This window comes from Leishmania mexicana, chromosome 13 (assembly GCF_000234665.1).
Source record: "Leishmania mexicana MHOM/GT/2001/U1103 complete genome, chromosome 13".
Taxonomy (NCBI): Eukaryota; Euglenozoa; class Kinetoplastea; order Trypanosomatida; family Trypanosomatidae; genus Leishmania; species Leishmania mexicana.
Window position 1 is genome coordinate 23523 of NC_018317.1, and position 22814 is coordinate 46336.

A 22814-nucleotide genomic window follows, 5' to 3' on the forward strand; every position below is an offset into this window, starting at 1 on the left:
GTTACCGTTCGGTATAGTATGTGCGATTATTTTCTTTCGTGTTAGCGGCAGCTGCAGACTCATGAAGCGGGCATACATCCACATAAAGACACCGCTGCGCTCGATAAGATGCCGCAAGCTGGAAAGCAACACCTTCAAAAAAGAGAAACAGGGAGGGTTGGACTTCTTTCAGACACACAGGCACACGACGATGGCCACGTGCACATGTGTCCGTGCACCGGCAGGAGGTTGGTAAGGGTGTTTGGAGCCCTGTCAGGCCTCGGGAGCTTTCTTGCCGTCCACCTAGCACTCGATCCAAGCGCGTGCTGCTCATCTATTGGGAATCGCTTGCCCTGTGGACTGCGGTAGAGATGACAGAGCGTAGCACCCCGGTCAGTCCTCCTGGCGCAGGTAGCGGCGCTCCAGGTACTCGCGAAAGTGCTTGGGGTTCAGTGTTTCGCCGGTCGCCTTGACAATCAGGTCCTCTGTGTTGTAGAGACATCCCTGACTCCAGATCTTCTCCCTCTGCTTCTGAAAGATCGGCTCCATCTGACCAGTGCGGATGCACTTGTCCACTGTGTCCTCACCAAGCTCCTTCTTGATCGTCGCCATCAGCTGCACCGCGAACATGGAGCCAAGCGAGTACGTCGGGAAGTAGCCAAACGCGCCCATCGGCCAATGAATGTCCTGCAGGCAGCCAATCTCGTCACGGCCCTCCGTCTCCAGGCCCAGGTATGCCTTCATCTTCTCGTTCCACACGCGAGGGATGTCCTCCGCCTCCATCGTGCCCTCGATTAGTGCACGCTCTATCTCGTAGCGCAGCAAGATGTGCAGCGGGTAGCACACCTCGTCCGCCCGGATCCGGATGAAGCCAGGCTTCACCGTCTGGTTCATCAGCCGCACGTTCTCCAGAGAGAGCGTGGGCTGATCACCGAGGTATTCCTTCAGCAATGGAACCAGGAACTCCAAGAAGGCGCTGGAGTGGCCAATCACAACCTCGGCAAAGCGCGACTGGCTCTCGTGGATCGTCATCGAGCGTGCCTCGCACACCGGCTGGCCGCGCATCTCCATCGGGCCGCAGTTCGTCTCGTACTTGGAGTGGCCCGTCTCGTGGATCGTCGCGAAGAGCCCCTTGGTGAAGTCCTGCAGGTCGTAGGCGGTAGTGATGCGCGAGTCTTCCTTTACCATGCCCATAAACGGGTGCTCGGAGACGTCCAGCCGACCTGACTCGAAGTCGAAGCCCCACACCTTCATGAGATGGCGGCTAAGAGCCTCCTGCTTATCCTTGGGAAAGGGCGCCTCAGGCGCAACCGCCTCCCGCCCCGCGTCCTTCTGTGCAGCCAGGATCTTCTGCAGCAGCTCTGGCAGCCACGACTTCACGTCGAGCAAATTTTTTTCCAGTGTCTCCAGCGTCATCCCGCTCTCGTACTGGTTGAAGAGGGCCTCGTACAGAGGCTTGCCCGTCGCAGTGGAGCGATACTGCGCCTCCCTGCGCGCAAGCGCAATCATCTCCTTCAGCGCCGGCAGGAAAGTCACAAAGTCGTTGTTGCTGCGGCATTTAGCCCAGATAAGCGGAGTCGTTGACGAAAGCTTTGCCTTGAGCACACTGAACTCGGTCGGCAGCGCTGCTTGAGAGGTGTACATGCGACGGAGCTCGCGCAAGTTCGCCTGCTGGACGGTAGTGAGCTCGGCCTTGGCCGTCTCAGCTTCGTCCAGCAGCGTCTTCGTGCTCGGGCTGGTGATCATCTCAGCGATGAGTCCGTAGAGCTCACCCAAGGCGGCGCCGCGAGCAGCAGCGCCCTTTGAGGGCATCATGGTCTTGGCATCCCAAGCGCCGAGAGACAGAAGGTGTTCCAATCTGTACACCTTCTGACAAAGCTTCTCCAGTTGTGAGTAGGCCTGCATTGCTTCTTGTCTTGACTTTTTATCGGGAAGAAGCAGGGAGATACGCGAAGGGTGTCAATGCCTTGGTGTGATGGTGGAGTATTTAGGTGGAAAGAGTATCGGAAAAGCTCAGAAGATTCTTGGAAGGCACTGATAGACAGTTGATCTGTGGTACACACAGCCACGCATCACGAGAGGGAGCAGAGTGGGAAGAAAAAGGGGAGTGGCGGCAAGGGTGCAACGCCGGAAAAGTTGGCGTGCGAAGAAAAGAAAGAGCGTCGTACAGCGAAGAACGCATCCAAGCACGCGAAAAGCAGAGCGAACGGATGATGGGGAAAAAGCGCGCACACTCGTGCGTCGACGATGAAGGAGAGGGGGTGGAGATAGGTGCAGGCGATGTAGCAGTGGAGAGCGGAGATGGCGCAAAAGCTATTGGCGGTGTCTGCAGTCGCTCAGCAACAACGTTAGCATCAGTGCACTCACGTGAGTGCTCATCTAGCTAGTCTAGAAGGAAAAGAGAGAAAAAGTGCACGTGCAGAGGCAACGTTGGCGTTGCAAGTGACCATTTATACCGTAACCCTCACATCCTGCCGACGATGTAGCAGCGGCGACCATCCCCTCGAGCACAAGAAGACCCCATCTCCCTCGTTTGCCGTTCCGCACTCACAAGCACGCGTGTGCGAGAGAGAGGGAGAGGGGCGCACAGAGATAGATGAAAACATGTGCGGCATACGGAAGGAGACTTTGCCCTGCCTTCTTTTCGTGAGCAGGAATTTCGTGCGAGTGATAGAGGCGTGAAGTCCAAGCACAAACGCTGTGGTAGATTTTCAGAAGAAGCGAAGATCAACGAGTCGGGCAGACAGAGAGCGAGCGCGCGAGAGCGAGCACAAAACGCGACCCCTTCCCCCACCTCCGCCTTCCAGCGAGCATCCACCGAAATCACCGAAGGAAAGAAACAAAGGGAAGGCGCGCAGCGAAGAGCGCATTAGGAGCTACACAGTGCGCCGGAAAAAAGGTGTTTGCCTGTGCACGTACGTTTCATGCAGTAAGCAAAGGTGCGAGGACTGCACCAGCTGTGGTCGTAGAGACACCCATGAGCACGCACATGCTGCTGCAGCTCACAAGAAGCAATAACAAGCGAACGAACTCGCAGGTGAGACGCGCACACCCCCCCGCACTTCAGTTTGTGGCACCATCAAAACGACCCCAAAGCGTCGGCACGTACACCAAACCGCGCCTCATTTTTGTTTTCAGCGTGCCCGTTCTCTGCGGTACAACGTGAGTTAAACTCCACTCGAGGCCGGGCCTGTCCGCAGGACCCACATCGCGTGGTGCAAAGCAGCCGTACACACGTGTGCACCACAGCAATGCGCCGACACACTCATCGGAGCATGGCCTCTGACTCGAGCTCCGCCGCTACCCGGGGCATCCCCTTCGGGGTGGCGCAGGCTCGCCAACCAGTGGGCGGTGAGAGCCGGGGGTGGGTGGGTGGGATTCGTTCGAGTTACACGGACACTTTGCCAATCATATGGATAGCACAAGCGTGCTCACTGTCGCAGGTCGCTCCCACGCATCACCATCCACGACCGCGCCGCCGCCATGAGTCCCTCTGACTTCCCCACATCCTAGGCACTTGGCACCGTCACCGCCAGGAGGTCCCTTGGCATTGGCAAGGACCAGGGGCTGCGTGGCCTCCTCCCCGAGAGAGCGGGGGGAAGGGGGGGTGCACCGGGCCCCTGTTGACACCACGCACGGAGAGGTGTTTCCCTCCCCACACCCCACGGCATCATCAGGTGACAGAGGACAGAAACCTAAGGGCAGTCACCCACACACAGGAGCACAGACATCGACAACGAGAGGAGGCACAGCGGCGAAGAAAAGAGAAGAGGAGCGGCTGAATGCGCACTCAAAAAGAGGGAAGATGTGTGAGAGGGGGAGGGGGAGCGATCCAGGCGCATGCGCGTAAGCGCGCGCACTAGAGGTGGCGAAGCAGAAGGGAGACAAGACGAGAAGAAGGGAAAACGGTGGGCATGCGTGCGTACACCAAAATCAAGAAACAGGCGACTAAGAGTCGCGTGCGAACATGTTGATGCATGAACGAGGCATAAAGGGGAAGACGCGATATGTGAGGTAACCCACGGAGACAAGCCATGAGCAGAGCACAAGTCAATATGGAGAGAGTGAGAAGCGGAGGAGGTAATACGTGAAGAGAGAGACGCCTCCAAGCTGAGTCTCTCCACACACAAGAAGGTGAACAGTCATGACGACGTCAAAAAGCACTGCCGCCGCGAAGCACCGCAATCGACGCCCTCCAGCGACGGTGCAACCGACACACAGAGAGGAAGAGAGAACGTTGAAACACAGAAGCGGTGATGCACAAAGGAAAACAACAAGAACCTAGAATGGTGTAAGGGAGACGGCATGAAGGAGAGGGGGGCGCGAGAAACCTGAGACAAGCTCCAAGCATCTGGAGAAGAGGAGGAAAAAAGAGAAGAGAGAAGGCGAGCAACAAAAGCACGCAATCGAACAAAGGCAGACGATTCACGACAAGAAAGCGCTGACATGCCCAGAAAGAGACCGGCAGAGGCGTTGATGCCAAGACACGCAGAAACACGGACATGCCTTCGTGACGGCACTCGCCGATACTGAGCGAGAAGAAGAGGAGGTGGGCACCAGAAAAGGCACCGGAAAAAGTTTGAAGGACCAGCAGTACAATGACAACTCCACCCACCACGCACATCACCGGTAGTGGGTGGGTATGGGTGGGTATCTCTACGCACGCATGCGCCCATACACGCTGCGCGACTCTCCGCGTATAATGCGGTGAAGAGCAAAAATGCAAATATGTGTATGCGCGAGTGAGGAGAGCAGCGTGAGAAGACGCAACAACCCCCATAAGCTCTTGTGCGGACGTGCGTGCACGTCCTTTTCTAGTTGTTATGCATCCACCCTCCCTCGTGTGGTCCCTCCCCTCCACCACCACCACCTCGGGCATCACCCATGCATGCAGGGACGGACAAACAACTAGCTCCGTGCTTCACATTTATACCTGTGAGAAGTCCTCTATCGTCTCCGTTATGCGTACCTGCACGTGTGTGCGTACGCCTGCCTTTCGCTGATGAAACGTGCTACATCACGCAGACATAGCTGCAAACACGTGCATGTATGCGTGCGTATTGCGACGAGATGCCCCACTCCTGCCTGTAGCCCGTTACCTCTCTGTTTTGCCGAGATAGGCAAGCGAACCACGTGCGCACACGCACTCACTGCACAGAGGTAGATGATTTGTGTTAGTGGGAGCGAGTGCGTTCCTGGGTGGAGGAGGCGGGGAGGATGGGGGGTGGCCGCAACGGAGGTCCTCTATGTGGACTTGAGAGAGAAATCAGAGGTACCAGGCAGAAAAGAAGAAGAGAAAGAAGGCCGGCTGCGGCATCTCTCTCAATCTCGACGGAACAACAGAGGTCAAAAAGGATAGCGATGTAGATGGCGCACAGCAGCACAGCAGGAGAGTGGGCAGCGATAAAGCAGCAGTGCGAGAACGGGGGAGGGGAGGGGAGAGCCCCACGACTCCTCTACTCCGCCCCCTCCTTTCATCCACCCACTCCACCCCGCCCCCGTCCCTCACGGCTGGCCTTGCGCAGTAAAGCGAGTCTGCACGAAGAGAACCACAAGCAACAAGAGAGGAAATTGAAAAGAGGGTCCCACGACGTCGCCAGGAGAGAAACACGCACAAGCACACATGCAGCGGACGCTCAGGTGGCCTCGGTGGTTCGTGCAAGCTCACTTTCGTCCGCGTCACAGTTTCTCACCCTGTCCCCCGCGTTGACGTCCGCCGCGATGCGCGCATCATACGCCGCGCACTAAAGCACAGCGCCACCCTTATCTTCTTTACCCATCTTCAGCTTGGTGCGTAATAATTTGCTTAAGGGCGCGGCCGTGCTGCGTGCGCCATCCCTCTTGTGTGGCGGATTCTCCTGACAAGCAGAAGGGCGGGTGAGAGGGGAACACATCTCCCGCAGAGCTCTCTCGAACTCCTTGTATGGAGAGTCGGCTGCGACGGCGGCGGATGAGCGGTGAGTGGAAGCTACGGTTGGTGCAGGCGATTCTCTCATCGGCGAACTCGCGGGCGTCGGCAAGGGAGTCGCACCCGTGCTTAGCGTGTCGCAAGCTATCTGCCGCGGTTTTCGGGTGTCTACGGTATTCCTGGGGGAGAGGAAGGGGACTGCGATGGATATGACCGTGTCACTTCGTCCGACCGCGTGCGCGTGCTCGCCAGGGCGCCGCAACAATGATGGTACACCCTCCTTGGATGGCGACCGCCTCCCTGAGACGACGACAACCCCGTTTCCCGCCATCGCTTCGCTCCTGGTATCGGCCACGGCGGTAGGCGCGGGCGGCTCATGCTCCAGCGTGCTGCTCGCCGCCGACGAGCGGGTGATTATGGCGGGCGTGCTGTCTGTGCTGTATCGCCGTGGACTGAGGGTCGATACGAGCTCTTGGGCTACCTTTCGGGTAAAGAGCAGGACGTCGTCCTCGGTGCGCAGAGGTGGGGAAGAGGCCATGGCACGCTGGTGGCAGATCAGCAAGCTGTCGTGCCACCCAAGGAGCTCGAGAGCGACGCAAAATGCAACTTCCTCGTAGATCGATTCTGAGCCCTCGTCATAATCGGAGGCGGTGCAGCGCAGAGCAGCACGGTGAATTATCTCGCGTACTTGTGCAAGGAACTCTTTGAAGAATCTCTGCTCCTGTTGTCGCAGCATGGCGGCCCAGCAGAGCATGGAAAGCATCAGCTGGGTCTGGGTAACGGAGCCGCCGATGGAACGGCGTATGCTGCGCACCATGCACGTAGCCTCCCACTCCTTGTTCGCGCGCTTGGATGCAGCCCAGACGTCGGTGAAGTCCTCAATGGACGCGACAGGAGAGCCGAGCGGCGACTCGCCGCTACCCTCACTGCTGCTGCTGCCGCTCCTAGCAACTTCATTCGCCTCTTTCAGCCTCGCGTATGCGCTGAAGAGATGATCCATCGACGCCGATGAGTCTTTTGCCAGGAGACCACCCCACTCACGTGCAAACTCGGTAAAGACGCTAGTGGAGGTCGCCATGGCGGTGCCGGGGGTGAGGAGAGAGAGGGATGGACACTGCCGATGATGGATGATGCGCACAAGATGGAGTGAGGGAGGACAAGCAATGGTGCTGGGGAAGGGAATTGAGGTTGGTGGGGAACCACAACTAAGCTGCGAGTGATGGATGAGGCACTGATGGTGATTAGGATGGCTACACAAGCCGGTTCGCGTGTGCGGCGAATACAGATAAGCAGGTGTGTCTGTGTCTGTGTGTGCGTGTGTGTGTTCGACCTCTTCCAAAGCACTGAAAGCGGTCCAGTTCGTATGGGTGCGTGCGTGCACCAGTGATGGAGGGGTGGGGATGGAGGGAAGCGGCAGAAAGCGGCGGCTGGCGGAGGAAGAGGACATGGCGAGACATGGACTGATAGTGAACAGGAGGAACGCGGCGCTCATGGCATTCATGTAGCGACTGAACAAAGGCGCACGCGCCTGCGCAGCCGTGAAGCGAACTGGCGCGCACAGACCCGCACTGACCATAATAACGCGTATTCCGAATGGCGTGGCGCTGGTCAGAGCGAGAGAGGAATAAGACACAACGCATTTCTCTATGCGTGCGTGTGGGTGTGTAGTGATGCAGTGACTTGGCAGGAGAGAGCGCATCTGTGCGTGTGTTGGTCCATTGTCCGGTCGACGGCAGAGGTGCTGCGCTTTCCCTCTTCTCGATGGAGGAGGATGAGGGAAGGCGACAGTACGCAACGAAAAAGGGGGCCTGGAGTAGGCAGGGCAAGGATAGGAAGCGATCTAGGGAGGGCCATCGGCCACGGAAAGAAAACACAACGCCCAGGCAACAACTTGAGTCAGCTGCAGAAGAGACCGCAACAGGGGGCAAGAGAGGTGGGGGAGCGACAACGCCACACACATCCACAAACGCGCATACGTACGCTACAAGCCAAACGCGTCCACCGCCCCCAACGCACCCACGTGCATACCTCCCACCCGCACGCCAAGATATAATACTTTGCATCCAAGGCGATGCTCTCTCTCCCCCTCCTCCAACCTCGAACCACAACAAGGACAGCAAGACCACGAACAGGTGCACAAACAACTCTCCGACGAGATAGACAGGAAAGCTGTGAGGCAGACTCGACCAAGGCGCGCTACTTGCTTGGTTGCGAGTCATCCTTCTCCTTCGACGGCGTTCCCTCACTGTGCGTGACGATGGCAGGATTGCCTATGTCGATCTGCGCTGCGGCAGCAGCAGTGCCGATCCTCTTCAATCGCTCCACCTCCTCTACCGCCTTCATGTACGCCTGAGCCTCCGCCTGCCGTCGCGTCTCCAGCTGCATCGCCTGTTTATTCACGTGCTTGCGCAGCGCAAAGATGTCCTTCTGGCGCCGCCAGCACCGCAGCACTCCGTACAGGGAGCCAGCGGTGACAGAGAACCAAAAGATGATGTACATGGAGTGCACTACGGGGGTGAGGTGCACATAGGTGACCTCGTCCACCTCGCGGCGACGGGGCCACGCGCGACCGCGCACAATGCGCTGGTCGTCGCCCGAGAAGTCCTCCAGCATCTCCACGTAGTAGTGGTGGGCACCATGCTTTTCAGCACTCTCCTTGAGGTGTTCCGCACCCCACCGGCGGCGGTAGTAGGTCATGGCCATGTTCCACGGCCGCACCACCAGCCATGACAGGTCCGCCGCCACCGGGCCCTCGTTGTCTGGGCTCGGGCCCCAAAAAAGAGACCCGCCTAAGAACTCCTCCTTGCGCAGAACGCCGCGGACTTGGGCAGGGGCGAAGCCCTCACCGATGTACTGTCTCAGCATCGTGCGGTGCTTTCCGGCGTCTATCGGCACCCAGCCGCGGTTCACCATCACAAACTTGCCAGTGTCCGCGACCTCGAAGGGCGTCATGACAAGGAACCCGCCGCGGCTCTCGTCCTCGTTCGCAGCGCCCTTGTACGACGGAATAGAGCGCGGGCCGACCAGACACGACCCTTCGTTATCGAACGACCCATCGAGCTTCACTCGGCGGTACTCGCACTCGTTCACCGTCGCGTTCTCGGGCGGCAAGTCTGTCAGCGGGCTCTTCTCAATGTTCTTGTGATTCTCGATCAGCTGCTTCTTCTGGCCCCTGCGGAAGATCTGCCATATGCCAGCGTTGAAGGACATCACGCTGGTGCACAGGAACATCACACCCATGTAGTCGGGCCTCATTCTGCTTTTTGGCTGGTGGTGGGTGGTGGCTGAGTCGCCCTGACGACGCTGCGGCGGCAGCTGCGGAGAGTTAAACCACGGCGGCAGGAAAAGAAGAGATGACGAGAGGGCAGGTTGCGCCAACGACAGAGAGGGCCGACCACGATAGCCAGCGAGAACAGAAGAGAGAGTGCACGCGTCGGTGAGTGAGGGCGTGTCCGCGAGCAGCCTGTGAAGGAGATGAGGGAGAGAGGGAAAGGGGGGTGGGATGAAGACGTATGTGGGCTTATATGTGTTAATGTAGATAAAATGTGACGAGTGCGTGCGTGAGAGGAAGAGAGAAACGTCGCGAAGGCCCGAGACAAGCTGTCTAGTAAACACCCTCTCCCCCGGATGGCGAAACAAAGGGGGAGAGTGAAAGAGGCAGGGAAAGGTGAGCGACGTGAAGGGGAGAGGATCGAAGGGTGGAGGGGTGGCAGGGGGCAGGTGAGTATTCGTTCAAGAAGGCGTGTTGACATGCCGGTAGGGGGTGCGTGCCAAGGTACGGGTCACTTCCAGTGAACCGCAGCATAGAGTACCCCCGCCCTACCCCCACACCCAGCGACATCCTCTCTTCACTCGTCCCCGTTTCTCCTATCATGTGGGGAGAGAGCAAAGGAGCCATTGAGGACGGCATTCAGGGGCGGCACCCTGTGCAGCCATAGCCGCCAGTGCACAGAGCGATGCACAGAGGAGTGGAGACGGCAATAAGCGCCGTTTTGTCTGCAGGTGGGGTGTGGATGCATGTGCAGCTGGGCACCAGGCGCCAATACCCCCAGTAGGTGGTGAAGCAACAATATGACAGAAGGGAGGAATCGTACTGGGAATTTGCTGCGCATTTTCACCAAAGCGGGGCGGACCGAGGGGAAAGGAGGGAGACGAGTGGCGGTGATAACGTGGCCGCCCACATAACACAGTCCAAGGTGGCAGCAGCAGCAGCAGCGGCGGCGACGGCGAGAGGAGGAGGCGACCGTCGGCAAGCCGCAGCGGCACGTCTCCCATAGCACGTGCACATGAGCACACGCGCGCGTCGAAAGAAAAGTCGATCCGAATAGAACAGGCGACGCACGGTACAGGTGAAAGAAAACGAGAAATATAGGCGGCAGATTGAGCAGGCAGGCAATGAGCCACAGAGGGATATCACAACCAACCAACGCGCACGTACACGATCGTACGCCGCTGCCTGCTCCATCAAACGGACGCTGCGCGGTGCGCCTGGGCATCACTGGAAAACGAGCGCAGATACGGCGACACCTCCATGTACAGTCGCTTCATCTCGAAAAAGTAGCTCCGAGACTCCTCCACAGCCTCCGCGTAGATGTCGCACTTTTTCCGCAGACGATGTAGTTCATCATAAAGCGCTAGTACATGCGCGTTGCTGTCAGTCTTTTCAATCGCCTCGCGACACGCTTCGGCTTGCAACTTGTAGTGGTTCTCGTCGAGTTGGGACTGCTGCCGTTGCGCCCGTTCCTCCTCTAGCTTGCGCTGCAGCACCGCGTTCTCAGCCTTGAGCAGCTGGTTCTGGCACCGCAACTCAGCGAACTCATTCATCTCCTCCGCCGTGAGAGTAGGACTGCTGCTAGCACTGCCGGCGTCGGTGGGGGCAGCGGTCGAGCCGGCTGCAGCAGCAGAGGGCACTTTTGATGAGGCCGTGTTGCTCATCGTCGCTTGCTGATGGAGAGAATGAGGCCAGTTGAAGTGATGTCTGTATGTGTCGGTGACAGTGAGAGAGGGGGAGGGGGAACTGCCAGGCGTCCTTTGTAGCTGGGCGGTGGGAGAGGCGCGTATGTGGAAAGAGTGGAAGCAGAGGAAGTTGAGCACGTACAGAAGTAAGCAAAGAGAAAGAGAGACGGGCTGCAGCGGCGTGTAGCTGATGTTGCTCGGTGGGGCGCGCCTCCACGCACACACATCGCCGGCGAGTCGAGGCTTGGAATGCCGTCAGACCGTTTCCGTGTTTCGCTTTTTCTGCAAGGTGCGGCGTAGACACACACAGACGAAGAGACCGACAGAATAAGAAAGGACGCACACACGCACGCGCACGTAGACGGTCGCACGCACTCAGCGGCGGGGCGAGGGAGGGAGAGATGGGCGGTGAGAAGAAGTGATGTAGGAGACGCGCAGAAGAGCGAAGGAGCGGCAGCACGCAACCTCCTCGCGTTGAAGCATAGAAGAGGAAAGTGATGAAAAGACACGGGCACGTGTGCACACGAACGCAAGGAAAAGGATTTGATTCCGCGCTCCATCGTCGATCGTCCACAAGCACTGTAGAGTAGACGGAAAGATGGCGGAGATGGGGTGGAGAGAGTGCACACGGCTGATCCTCTCGCCTCTCCGCTTCCTCAACCAAGCCCCTCACGGAACCGGTTTCCTTCCAGTACACTCCCTCCCGCTTCGCCTGCGCATCGGATATCCTGTCAATCTACGCCGTCGTGTGGGCCGCCGAACTCCAGAGCGAGAGGGAGAGAGAATCGAAGACGCGCACGCGGGAACACAAAAGTTTGGGCACAGTTGTGCTGACGGGTTAACAGCACGGACGCAGAGAGAGAGCGATGCCGCAGGAGGGAAGGAGGAGGGGGAGAGGGGAGGGGGCCTTCCGTGAGGGGCCGCCCGCGAAGCACACAATGCTGAGAGGGAAAGAGGGAGGGGGAGCGGAGCCGAACCCTGAAGAGCAAAAGACGGGAAAACGAACACGGGAGAGGGAAGCGGAATACAACGGGGGAGAAGCGATAACAATGAACGGCTGCACGGAAATGGACAGCGCGAGTGGTGATGGCGGATTTTGGCTTTGGCCATCCTCTGTGGCGTGGGAGAGAAGGAACAGACGAAACACGGAGAGAGAAGAGCCCGGGACAAGGGGGAGGCGGAGGAGAAGCACGTCACCCGAAAGGGCGGTGATAAACTGCTGTGGTCGTACAACCGAGTCGATACAAGGAGAGATCATTGAACCCGCCGTCTGCGTGTGTGGGCACGTGTGCATGCACCTTGGGTGTGTGGAGAAGGGGTGCCTCCGTCATCACTTGCTGTGCGCAGGCACGCGCAGCGAAGGAGTGCTACGGCCGCCGTGCAGGTGACTGAGGGCAGTTGAGCCCAGGGAGCAGACGAGGCAGCATTCCAACTCGCGGGCAAACGGGGGACTTGAAAGGCAAAACGTGTTACCCTCCACGACAGACCGACACGTCCTCGCGCCACCAATGTCGCCGTGTCGCACCCGCGCTCCTCTCCTCTCCAAGCTTTCCTCGCCTTTCACAGCGGAGTGCGAGCCTTGTGAAAGAACGCTCACGCCGTCCTTGTTCTCTGAGTACTCCACGCCCGATATAGGCAGCTCTGGGGTGCTGCAAGGACACGTGGCGGAGCGGCCGACGGTGGGGAGCAATTCGTGCAGCGCCCGTCGCTCCTCTGCCAGCGGTGGGTCCAATCCGCAAACGACGCTTTCGTGTCGGTCAGCGACACCATCGGCTTTGCATGGCGCCCTGGGGAGGCCGCAAAGAACTACCCGGCTGTAGGCGCGCACCATCACGGGTGTCAGCGTCTCTGTGGCGGATGCCAGCGCACACAAGGGGGGGAAGGGAGGGGGGGATGAGAGCGACACGCAAAGAAAGAAGGGGCAACAGCACCGTGAGTGTCTGTCCGTCTGTGCGAGTGCTTCGGTGTTTACGCGTGCGATGGCGAATCGCAAAAAATGGAAACGAGAGACGCAAGGCGGAAGAAAGATCAGAGAGACGGGCGAAGCTGCCAAGTTGTGCGTTCCCTTACTTCGTGCCTACATCTGCATGCGTTGGTTTGCTGGAGTGCGGGGGTGTCTCTTCTTCGCTCTGCCTGCGCTCTATGCACCTGAGCTGTGGCTTATGTGGGGTTTGGGGGACGGGAGGGAAGGGGAGGGGGGCCTCTACAGAGGCAGTGCAACAGCAGTCGCGGCACTTTGCAGCAGTAACGGGAGAGTACACAGCAGGGCGCCGCGGGAGGAAAGTGATGGAAAAAAGCAAGTGCAGAGGAGGAGGATCAATAACGAATATCGCAACGACGTGGTCTGGACCAGTCTCGGTGACCGCAGCTGTGAAGCAGACCACCTCTCTCACCCAGTGAGTCCAGTCACCCCCTCCCTTCTCTCTTCCGTGGTTGTGTGCGCATGCGTTACTGTGGGCGCGCGGTGCATGGAAACGGTGGCGATGGCGGAAGAGGCCGGCAACAGCAGCGAAACGCAGAAAAAGGCCAAAGGAAAATAATTTCGAGAGACGAACTTGCTGATGGTGCTGACGTGGCCGTGAAGCGCATACGTACGGGCGATGAGACACTCACAGGCACGCACACACAAACAATTACGTGGGCGTGCGCGTGTACGTCATGGAGCAGGTCGCAAGAGAGTGGAGACGGAGAGAGTATGAGCAGCACCCACAAGTGGAGGAGAGGACGGGGAGGGGGTTCAAGGAAGGAAGACTATGTGGGGAGCGGAACAGTCGCATTGGCCGCAAGGCTGGCGGTGCCACGGAGCACCTACTGATCCGCCGGCCGAGANCNGGGGGGTTGGGGGGGGGGGGCAGAGCCGAGATGGTAAAAGAGGGATGCGTCGTCGTCGACGTCTCTCTCTGATGGTACGCACACAAACGAGCACAGACCCACAGAGATGTGTGGCGGCTTAACACGGCACGCCCGTGCGTACCGAAAATATGTACCTGTGTGTGTGTGTGTGTGGTGTTCGTGACGATCCGTCTTGTGTTGCCCCCCCCGTTGGAGGAGGCGGGTGCAAAGAGGTGCAATACACAAAATTCAAACGGCACAAAGAGGCAGAGAGAGACGTGCGCCGCCACTGCCGTCATAGAAGCATCCACAGCTGCAGCGGCAGCACCCGCACAGGGGCCAAGCGAGGTGAGAAGAGGCGTCAGCATGCACCCCTACACACATACACAAAGCACTTGGTTCACCGACCAGCCAACCGCAACGCATTACATCGTGCGAGTCTGCCCATCTAGACAGCACCCCCACCCCCACCACACACACCTCTAGCACCTCCCCCCACCACGGGGCACCTCACCGCACTTCCGCACGCGTCGATCCAAGAAGATTGGCCAACAAAGAACGAACGAACAACCGAGCTAGGGTGAGTTGAGGAAGGGGAGGAAGGAGCGTACGTGGGTGCGTCGATGTATGAGAAGCGAGGAGGAGGCGAGGTCGACGCACGCAACGCGACACAACAAGCGAGAGAAGACAAGCACACGAGAATACACAAGGACACTGAAAGAATAAGGGACGCACTGTACAACCTGCGTGGCGGAGAGGGAGGCGACAGCTGAGTGGGTGCGCACAGCCTCACGTGCCAGCCCAGTAACAAGAACGCAGAAACAAGAGAACTATGGAGAAAAGAAGGCAGCATGAGTAAGTGTCATGCGTGTGTTTGGGCAATGCGGAGGCCTATGAAAGAGGCAGATGGTCGGGGAGGCGGTGGCGAAGCGACGACTCCTGCTGCTGCTGCTGCCGTCACCGGTGCAGCTGCGGCCGGAGGGGGGGGAGAGGCAGCGTGAGAAAGGGATGTGTGAATCCGATGACTGTACATGGAAGGGATAGAAAGAGCGAGAGGCAAGACACACACACACAACGATCGTGAGCCCACGACGACTCAAAACGGCAGGGAGTAGGGGGATGGTGAAGTGTGGTGGGTGAGTGCGAGCCATGCATGCACGCAATAATAGCAACAGCGGCAGCGGAGGAGTGCGGGGAGAGGCGGAGCCAAGAAATGGAAAAAGTGGGCGATGGGCAGCCCAACTAAACAAGTCTGTATGTATATGCGCACGCATGAACGTGAGGTGCGTATGGAAGTTGAGCAGAGCACTGAGAGGGTGGCGAGAGGAGATACACGCGCGCGCATCCGTACGGTGTGGTGGCGCTCCTCAACAGGAGTGGTGGAGGGAAGCGGAGCAGCACATGTTTGCGCACACACGCACCGACACGCATGGTTGGAGAACCGTGTGCAGGGAGCGCGCATCTATGCAATAATAAGAAAACAGCCGACGCGGTGAAGAAGAGGCCGGAGAAAAACAACGGGGCGAGGCGACACAGCAAAAACTCGCCCTGCCGCGACTCACTTGTCCAGACGCTCCATCGTGACCCGACTGCTCAACGTCCCCGTCTCGTGTATCACGAGGCGTCGCAGCTGCATGTTCTGCTCGTCCACGCGGTCCGCGTACGTCGTGACGAGCTCTAGGTGCTGCTCCATCGACTCCTTCAGATGGGCCGCCAGGTTCAGTCGCGTCACCTTTACAGGGCAGCCGTAGCGCGAGTACGGGCAAACAACGCTGCCGCAGTCGTTATCGCACGCGGCGCTGACCTCGTCGGCGCTTAGGGCACCGGCGTTCCACCGACCTCTTCCCGCCGGTGCACGGTTCGACTCGGATCGGTCCACAAACGATACACCGCTGGCCAACTGAGGCGATGACCTCAGAGATGATTGGGCTCGAGTGGGCTTGAGTGGGCCGGTGTCTTCGTCCGCGGCCAGCAGACCCACCTGCCCACCTGCCGGCTCGGCCGCTACCTTGCGATTGTGCGAGGAAGATGCGCGCGATGACGCTGCCGTCTGGGCTGTCGCGCTCTTCGGAATGATCTGCTGCGCTCCGATGCTGGAGGAGGAGGAGCCCAGCGTCTGTGATGTCTCCATCGAAGTCGATACGATGATGTTCTGAGTAGTGCTGCGCGGTGTATGCGTTGCACGGCTGGGGTTGCGCACGCAGCTCGTAACATGTCCATCCAGTCGCCCCTTGCGCACAAACTGCAGGCAGTGTGGGCACGCTACCTTCGCAGCGTCGCAACTCTGCTCATGTGCCGCGAGTACTTGACGACTCTGCACACAGCCGCAGTATCGACACTTCACCTTGGCCTCCGCGCACTCTTGCTGAGTGTGCCTGTCCATGAGCTGACGCGGCACTGTGGCACCGCATGCGCCGCAGCGGATCGGTGCGCGGGCGCAGCGCCGGCTGTGGCCGACCAACTCGCCGCGCAGCATGCGCTCGTTGCAGTACTGGCAGCGGATAGGCGACTCCTTGCACTCTGCCACATGCCCGTCCAGGTCCTGTTTGTCTACATCCTGCCTACAGTAGGGGCAGACCGCCAGCTGGCGCTTGCACACGTGTCGGTCGCCAATGAAGATCGGTTGACCGCACATCTTACACGGGATCGGCCTCACACCGTTGTGCGGGTTTGCAGGCCCCTTCAGCTCCTTGATGCGGTCTGCGTAGCGGAGGGTGTTGAGGGTGTCTTCGCAGTGGCCCTGACACGGTGATATCGCCGCGATCACGCACGTCTTGCAGCGCCCAACGAAGCTCTCGCGAAGAATCTGCGTTAGTTTTGAGCCGCGGAACGGGATGTGCCGCTTGCGCATCGACATGGCACGTATGCACTCCTTCAGCGCCAGCAGCGACTTGTTGATCTCGGCGCCTTCGCGGCGCGTCTTGGCATCCGTCTCTGCCGTGTCGGACGCCCGCTCGCTACCTGCGAGGTCTACGAAGGTGATGCGGCCCAGCTGCGACTCACTGCTGCTATCCGCTAGCTTCAGCTTGATCTCCAGAACGGCGTGCGACCGCGAGCTGCGATCGTTTGCGTGCGTTGTGCCAATCGCCCTCAGCTGCTGCCCCCTCATCATCAATGCGTGGACGTCGTCGACAGAGCTGACGATCTGCTCAGTGATGCCGACAATGTGCACGTTCTGGTACTCATCCTGCAGCATCTTCACCTCCGCTCGATCGTTGAGCAGATCGTAGAGCTTCGCTCCGTACGCCTCATAGAAGCTCGCCGTCATGGTGCTGTGCTCCGTCATGGTGAGAAGCTCCGTCACGGCTAAGCTGTAAAGGCCGGGACGCTCTCCTGTGCCGAGCATCGTGTGAGTCTTGCCGCTGCCCGTCTGCCCAAAGGCAAAGATGACAGCGCCGCCGCCTTCCCGCACATTCTGGAGGAGGGGTTGACAGCAGCCGCGGTAGACCTCCTCGTTAGTGCACGCTTCACCAAAGACGTGATCGTAGCTAAAGCTGCTAGGCTCAATGATGGGTGTGAGGTCGAGCTTCGTACGCGGCTCGTACACTGTGACGGAAGGGCCACCATTCTCACCGCAGCGCACCACGTCATTCTCGTCATCCTCGCGGCCCGGGATGCGGGGTCGCTTCCGCACAGCTACGACAATGGATGGGCTGGCGCCAGGGCCGCCCGGCGACACGCCACAGGTGCGCTCTGACTGGCGGGCCTGCGACTCGCTGCCGGGGCTGTCCTCTCGCATCCCCAGTGAGCAGGGGCGCCGAGTTGGCGACACGAGTACGTGCGTGTCCTATATATGTATGTCTCTATGTGTGCACTGTACTACGGAGCAAGACGGCAAGGGCGAAGAGCTGGGGAAGAGGGACACGAGGGAGCGGGGGCCGGGGCGTCGTGCAGGTGCGGAGAGTTTTGGAAAGCGGAAGAGAAAAACAACAGGAAGAGATGCCGAAGAGGGATGGGTGGGCGGAGCAGGAGCGCGCACAGCGGGAACGCCACGTGCGCACACCAAGGTGAAGCATGAAAGGTTTCGGAGGGGAGGCCGCTCTGGAGAAGAGGGGGCAGAGGAGCAGAACAAAGCCTGGTGGCCCCCCTACGCACCCCCACCCCACCCCGAGCGATCGATCCTCCAACCGCTGAACAGAGAGCGTTATTCGCCAACAAGGTGGAGATGTGGGAGGCGCACGCGATGCGCGCAGACGCATACATATATGTTGGCGCTGTGCGCTTCCCCTTCCGACCCACGGACATGCATACAGTACCTGTGAGCGAGGGATGGCTCGCATCTTGCACGGCATCGGCAATGCGCACAGCCACCCACGAGCAGTCCCGCAGTGCTGCGGAGGTTCGGATGCTGTTGCCTTTGAAGCTTAAATAAACTGTAAGAAAACGCCATGCGCGCACACATTGCGTGTGTGTGTATCCGTGTAGAGGCAGCGGCAAGGTGACGGGGGAGGAGCAGTGCGGACACACGCACACGCACACCGTCCAGACACGCCAGGGTGCGCCAAAACAACAGGAGATGCAACGTTCCCCTCCCCGCCGCAGCCGAGCAGGCGCGCGAGGTTCGACTCAACGGATAACAAGATGAGAGGCGAGTGAGTGAAGGATGGTTAGTTGTGAGGTGCGATGGGGGCGACTGGTGTACCACAGTACACCGTCGCTATCCCTGTGCGTATGCATGCGTAGACAGCGAGCGACACGAGCGTGCTGCACGGTCCTCGCTGGTTCCACATTGTCCATACCGATCTTCTCCAACTCTCTCCTCAGCGCCCATTTTTCGGCAACAACGTCGCCAACACGCGCATACACATGCAAGCACACGAATGTTCCACAGGTAAGTGTGTCGCTCCTCACTCGTCCTTGATGGTGTTCTTCGCCTTGGGGCTCATCGGCACCATGAAGTTGTCGCTCAGCGCCCACCGGCGACGCGACCAGAAGGGTCGCCGCACATCTTTCTTTATGGCGTCGGAGACAAAGGCAGCGGGGTCGTACGTGGCAAACATCGTGTTCGGCTCCAGCACCTCGCCAGCGTGCTTGTTCGCTAAGTTGACCGGCGTGCGGCCGCTCTCCTCTGCGAAGCGCTCCTCGATAACGCGCGTCACCATGTCACCTGCCACAGGTCGCGGTGGGCGGCCAAACTCGTCCACGTCCTCGAGGAACAGCGGAATCTCTGGGTCCCAGCTGCGCTGCTCTGGCGTACCCGGAATACGTGGCAGAAGCTCCTCTTCTTCGAAGCGCTCCACTATCGCTGCGGATCGGATGAGCTGCACTAACAGGTGGTCCTGGTGATGCTTGAGGGCAAACCGCTTGCCGCTAATACTCGACGGGGTGCCATCAGCGTACTCGAAGTCCGCAATTTCGCGCGACGGGCCGTACTTGCCGTAGCGGTCGCCGTGGCCGTGATGCAGCATCCACTCAATATGCGTCTTACGAAAACGCGGCCTCTCTAAGGGAAACAGCGAGCGAGCCGACGGGTAGGCCGGCGCCACCTCCGGGGTGACCCAGGGAGCGCTGCGCTCGCCCGTGTACGACGAGCGGTACTCCGAGTACTGGCGAGCCAACGCGTGCAATGCAGCACCTGGTAGGCACACGCCGCACCCGTCACGACGGCGCATGTGGGCACGTGTCTGTGTGTGATGCACTTTTCCTTTTCAACGAATAATGTTGCTCGTGAGGAAGAGCGAACACAACGCGCAAAACCCAGAAGAGTGAGGGGGTGACGGATGGACGGACGGATGGGCGAGGGAAGGGGGGTCAGATAATGATTGCATGGGAACATACACACGCCCACGTCGTGTAGAGAGCGACAAGAAGTGTGCATGTGGGAGGGGTGGCGGGGAGAGAGCATTCATGGGGGAAGGTCCATATCGTATGTAGACCGAGTAGCCGCACATGTGTGCGCGATGGCACGTGGCAGCGCGTGACAGACACACGCGCATGCATCACTCACCACGTAGCACGGAGGGAAAGACGAAAACAGAAACCACGACGCTGAGCACAGACAGCCGCATCGCAGCCGCGCACACCCGAGTTGGCGCACGTGTGCCCGTGCGGATCTCGTCTCCCTTTCGCTTGTCGTTTTGTTAGCAACGGTGCGGGGGGCGTGTGAGTGACAGAGAGGGCGGGAGAGGGATGCGCAGCCGTGCATATGTGGTAAAGTGGTAGGTGTACGTAGGGTGCCCACGTAGCCCACCTCCCTTCGGCCACCATTGCCGTTCCCGCGCCCCCCTCCCCTGGACCTCCCCCTCGGAGTGCCCTCTTATTCTATATCCAAAGCTCTGTGAATTACGGGGAAAGCCGCATCGTCCGTCAGCAGCTGCCCGCGCTTGTACGAGTAAAGAGGCCCATGCGAATCGCGCGACGCCCACGAGTTGCGCCTGCCATCAAACACGCACCGGTCCGGTATGAGAGAGAAGGCGTAGCTGGTTGCGTGTGCGACAGGCCCGGCGGCAACGGTGCCGGCGGCGTTCTGCGCGGCACCGTAGAGGTTCGCCTGAGTCCCCATGAGAAGATAGTTGTTGAAGAATAGCACCGCGCCAGGGTTTAGAGGAGGGAGCGCAACAACAGGCAGGTGGCTCACCTCTGGCAGAGCCCGCACCATCGAGCCAACGTCAAAGATGCCGCCAGGCTGAAAGCGGTCGAGCTCCTTGCCGTCCAGTGAGATACGCCAGACAATGTGATGAGAGCCTGGCATAACCATCGTGGCAGCATCCGAGTGCGTCGAGCTTGGCCGTTCCAACCCCAGCTGCGCCGACAGCGCATGTGGATGCGCAAAGTTGGTGGAGACACCGGCAAAGCTCATCGGGGTCGCGTTGCTCAGTGACGTCGCCTCGGTGGCGCTGTCGGAATACACACGCAGCACCACCTCGCCAGCCAAGTACCCTGCAGCCTCCCCAACGAGTTGGCCCACCGCCCCCTCCGCGGACACCGCGAGCGCCTTCAGCTCAGGAGATGTGCGCCACAGCCAACACCACGTGCGTGGCCAGTCTTGCATGAAGGTCATCGCCTCGTTGACGTGATGATTGCGGTGGAACACCGACTCCGAGAGTTCGCTGTCTCGGCTGTGCTGCAAGCTGCGCTGGAAGTCCTCGTAGGTGTACTTGGACTGCAGCTCCTGGATGCGCTCCTCGGTCATGTTAACCGCCATCTCCTCCTCCGCCGTCACGTACCCGCCGACGCGCCTGTGGGCACTGTAGCGCTCGCGGGCCTTGGTGAGACGGCGGTATACCCTGTCGACAGCACGTCGCCTCCTTAACGTGATGTGAGTCTTCCTCGCCTGCGTCCCGGCATGACGACCGCGTTCGGCGGCCTCGTGCTCTTTCTGCCGATCTGACCGCAGCGGCGCGTTGCCGAGGCCCAAAGACGTGGAGGAGGCCAGCGGCGGCGTGGCAGGGTGAAGGGGCTTGGCACCCGTATCGGCAGCACCGCCAGGGGTTTTCAGGGGGTTCAGCTTAGAGGGTGGCGCCACTGTCGCGCCCAGACGGTGTTGCGCGTCGAGGCCGGGAAAGATGTTGTCACCTCGCTGCCGCACCGCCGTGTTGCACATCGTCGTCAGCTGGTGGGCAAGCAATGCAGGCAGAAAGTTCTCCACCACCAGGAAACCGTAGTGGCGGTAGGCGCGCACCGAGACTGGGGCGAAGACCTCGCGAAAACCCTGCACCACACACCCCTTCGGGATCATGACAGGGCGACTGTGTGCGTGTATCCGCGGGCGTTCGTAGGTGCACGTCCTACAGAGAGCGCTGCAAGGGGCATAAGAAGAAGAGAGAATACCAAGGTGGGATGGTGAGGGGTTGCACGACATTGGGAGGAACATGAGAAGGGCGTAGATGCACGTGACGTTAAACACGGAAAGTACGCACTTCATAGGGTGGAGTGGTACATGCCTGCACATTCCGCGCCCACAGCAGCAGTGAACGCATGTGGCACAGTCACACACACACGCATACTCAGGCATCTGATCGAGCATGAAGACACAATCGTTGTGGTGGTGAAGGGAGGAAGGGAGAGAGAACAGAGAGAAAGTGTCCATCTTGGCGTGTGTGTGTGCACATTCCGCATTGTCCTCTCCCTTTATCCCCCTACCAGCAACATCGTGGTCTCTCCCTCGCTCTACCACTATGGCTGCTTGAGCGTCGAACGGCACAGTGTCGCCACATCGCCTCGTTTTGCTTCGGTGCGTCTTGCGAAGGATGCGGCGAGAAGCTTCGGATAAGCTTGACAGATATACACAGAGAGAAAAAGGGGAACAGACACACACACACACACACCAAGATGGAGCGAGACACGCAGGCGCGATGATGCAGGTACAACGGGTGGTGCGTGCATGTGCGTGTGTGTGTGTAAGTACAAAACGACATACAAAGAAACAAAACAAAGAGCGAAGCGGGAGAGGGGGAGAGGGGCGAAAAAAAGATGCGTGAAGAGACGAGGGAAGAGGCGCCAACGTATGTGCGCAGATGGGCGAGAAGGAGAGATGGACCGATGAGGGTGGGGCGCAGCAGTGACAGCACAGAGACACACACATACACGTGCCCACACATCACGAGTCGGAAAAGAGAAAGCAAATGGCGGGAAAAGAAGATCGATGCTTTATGGCAGACCTTTGCCGCCCCTTGCTGAGTAGATACTGGTGTGCACGTGGGAGGAGAGGGGAGAGGCAAGCGCAGGTGCGCAAGCAACAGACACCTCTCTTCTCCCACGTGTGTGCGCCATGGCCGTTGTCGTCTATCGAATCCGCCAACGCGCACACTCACACCACGAATGCGTCTCTCTCTCCCATCTCCTCACTCTATCGCCTTCATATCAAGTGCCGGCGTTGCCCATCCTCTCCCCCTTCCTCCTCGTCGTTTCCTGGTATCGTCCTTTTTCTGGTGTGCGTGCGTGCGTGTGTTTTATAAACTCTGATTGCCCGCTCGTCACGTGTGTCTATGTGTTATCAGCGCATCCGTCCAACAGGGGGGAGGGGGTTGTGCACGGATGTACGTGTAAAGGTAGCAAGGCGACTTCTGATGTACGTATCTCTCTGGCTTCGGTGAGGCGTGTGTGATAGAAAAGAAAATGGCGGAAGGGGGGCCGCATGGTGAACGGCAGCACGGGTCTATACATGTCAAACAACAGAACAGTATACGAAGAAGAAACA

General features: G+C 59.3%; 7 protein-coding genes across 7 annotated transcripts; all 7 read right to left on the reverse strand.

Moving 5' to 3' along the window:
• Positions 1-372: 372 nt before the first annotated feature.
• Positions 373-1884, reverse strand: LMXM_13_0090 (metallo-peptidase, Clan MA(E), family 32; the record flags this gene model as incomplete). Its single annotated transcript, XM_003873171.1, has 1 exon — positions 373-1884. One exon carries the CDS (start codon positions 1882-1884, stop codon positions 373-375), a length of 1512 nt encoding a protein of 503 aa, XP_003873220.1.
• A 3839-nt stretch (positions 1885-5723) lies between these two features.
• Positions 5724-7586, reverse strand: LMXM_13_0100 (hypothetical protein, unknown function; the record flags this gene model as incomplete). Its single annotated transcript, XM_003873172.1, has 1 exon — positions 5724-7586. The coding sequence occupies one exon, from the start codon at positions 7584-7586 to the stop codon at positions 5724-5726; it is 1863 nt and encodes a 620-aa protein (XP_003873221.1).
• A 497-nt stretch (positions 7587-8083) lies between these two features.
• On the reverse strand, positions 8084-9142 carry LMXM_13_0110 (conserved hypothetical protein; the record flags this gene model as incomplete). Its single annotated transcript, XM_003873173.1, has 1 exon — positions 8084-9142. The coding sequence occupies one exon, from the start codon at positions 9140-9142 to the stop codon at positions 8084-8086; it is 1059 nt and encodes a 352-aa protein (XP_003873222.1).
• A 1209-nt stretch (positions 9143-10351) lies between these two features.
• Positions 10352-10711, reverse strand: LMXM_13_0120 (conserved hypothetical protein; the record flags this gene model as incomplete). The annotated part of the gene is made up of 1 exon (XM_003873174.1): positions 10352-10711. The coding sequence occupies one exon, from the start codon at positions 10709-10711 to the stop codon at positions 10352-10354; it is 360 nt and encodes a 119-aa protein (XP_003873223.1).
• A 4522-nt stretch (positions 10712-15233) lies between these two features.
• On the reverse strand, positions 15234-17414 carry LMXM_13_0130 (putative MCAK-like kinesin; the record flags this gene model as incomplete). The annotated part of the gene is made up of 1 exon (XM_003873175.1): positions 15234-17414. The coding sequence occupies one exon, from the start codon at positions 17412-17414 to the stop codon at positions 15234-15236; it is 2181 nt and encodes a 726-aa protein (XP_003873224.1).
• Positions 17415-18522: 1108 nt separating this feature from the next.
• LMXM_13_0140 (conserved hypothetical protein) lies at positions 18523-19083 on the reverse strand (the record flags this gene model as incomplete). The annotated part of the gene is made up of 1 exon (XM_003873176.1): positions 18523-19083. The coding sequence occupies one exon, from the start codon at positions 19081-19083 to the stop codon at positions 18523-18525; it is 561 nt and encodes a 186-aa protein (XP_003873225.1).
• Positions 19084-19931: 848 nt separating this feature from the next.
• On the reverse strand, positions 19932-21353 carry LMXM_13_0150 (conserved hypothetical protein; the record flags this gene model as incomplete). The annotated part of the gene is made up of 1 exon (XM_003873177.1): positions 19932-21353. One exon carries the CDS (start codon positions 21351-21353, stop codon positions 19932-19934), a length of 1422 nt encoding a protein of 473 aa, XP_003873226.1.
• Positions 21354-22814: the final 1461 nt, after the last annotated feature.